Source organism: Monopterus albus, unplaced genomic scaffold (assembly GCF_001952655.1).
Source record: "Monopterus albus unplaced genomic scaffold, M_albus_1.0 scaffold321.1, whole genome shotgun sequence".
Taxonomy (NCBI): domain Eukaryota; kingdom Metazoa; phylum Chordata; class Actinopteri; order Synbranchiformes; family Synbranchidae; genus Monopterus; species Monopterus albus.
This window is the reverse complement of record NW_018128201.1, coordinates 41,602-42,372: the sequence shown is the minus strand read 5'-3', so window position 1 is coordinate 42,372 and position 771 is coordinate 41,602. Positions and strand designations below refer to the sequence as shown.

At 38.8% G+C, this 771-nt stretch overlaps 1 protein-coding gene across 1 annotated transcript in view; it reads right to left on the bottom strand.

Annotated features, from left to right (window-relative positions):
- Nucleotides 1–24: 24 nt before the first annotated feature.
- LOC109974130 (solute carrier family 35 member C2-like) overlaps nt 25–771 on the bottom strand; it is a 7,222-nt gene continuing 6,475 nt past the window's right edge. Inside the window, exon 10 of the mRNA XM_020624161.1 lies at nt 25–28. Coding sequence (XP_020479817.1) covers nt 25–28 — 4 coding nt within the window. The remainder of the gene's footprint in view (nt 29–771) is intronic.

The following is a 771-nucleotide window of genomic DNA, read 5'->3' as shown; positions in this document are numbered from 1 at the left end:
TTCAGCTGCCGTAATGACGGACCTTTATCTGATGGAAAATATCACAAATTTGACATTGTCAACATTACCTTAAGTTCTCAAAGTCCTCCTCTACTCAAAGATGTGTTTTGCTTATTGTTCACTCAGATGTTTGACATTCACTTTCACTTGACACTAAAGACTGTTCTCATGTTTATCTTATTAGTTTAAGATGTAAAAAAATAAAATAAAAACACTGCTAGTATATACATCACACCTAGTCTGAAACATTGTATAAAATATGGAGAGGCAACAGCTCCCACAAATGAAGCCGCTGCGACTTGATCGCCCCTCTGTGGCTGGTTGCAGTACAGGCCCTAACTCCCATCCCCTCCATGTTAGTGGATGAGATATGAGACAAACTAGAACCTTAAAGTATGGTAGATATTAACATTGGTGGTATTTTTCCTCTTGCAAAGTTGCTTTTATTAGGTTACGTTATGATATAAAAAAGGGTGTATTTCAGGTAGTTTCACAGCTTTGACTAGTGGTCAGATATGTCACTCAACTACTCGGTTGCTGCTATGAAGAATCTGCTTGCAAAATGCCTAGATGGAATCTGCTGTGTTCAAGATATTTTGGATTCACTTTCGCATAGTAGAGGGAAGTGGTGACACATTGTCCATCTTTTATATACAGTCTATGGTTTGGAAAAACCCTGTGGTTCAATATGCAGCTTCCTCAAGTGTGATGTGGACAAGAGGCCTTTACATGACTTTTCAGGGACTGAGGACACATCTCATATGAAGCAGT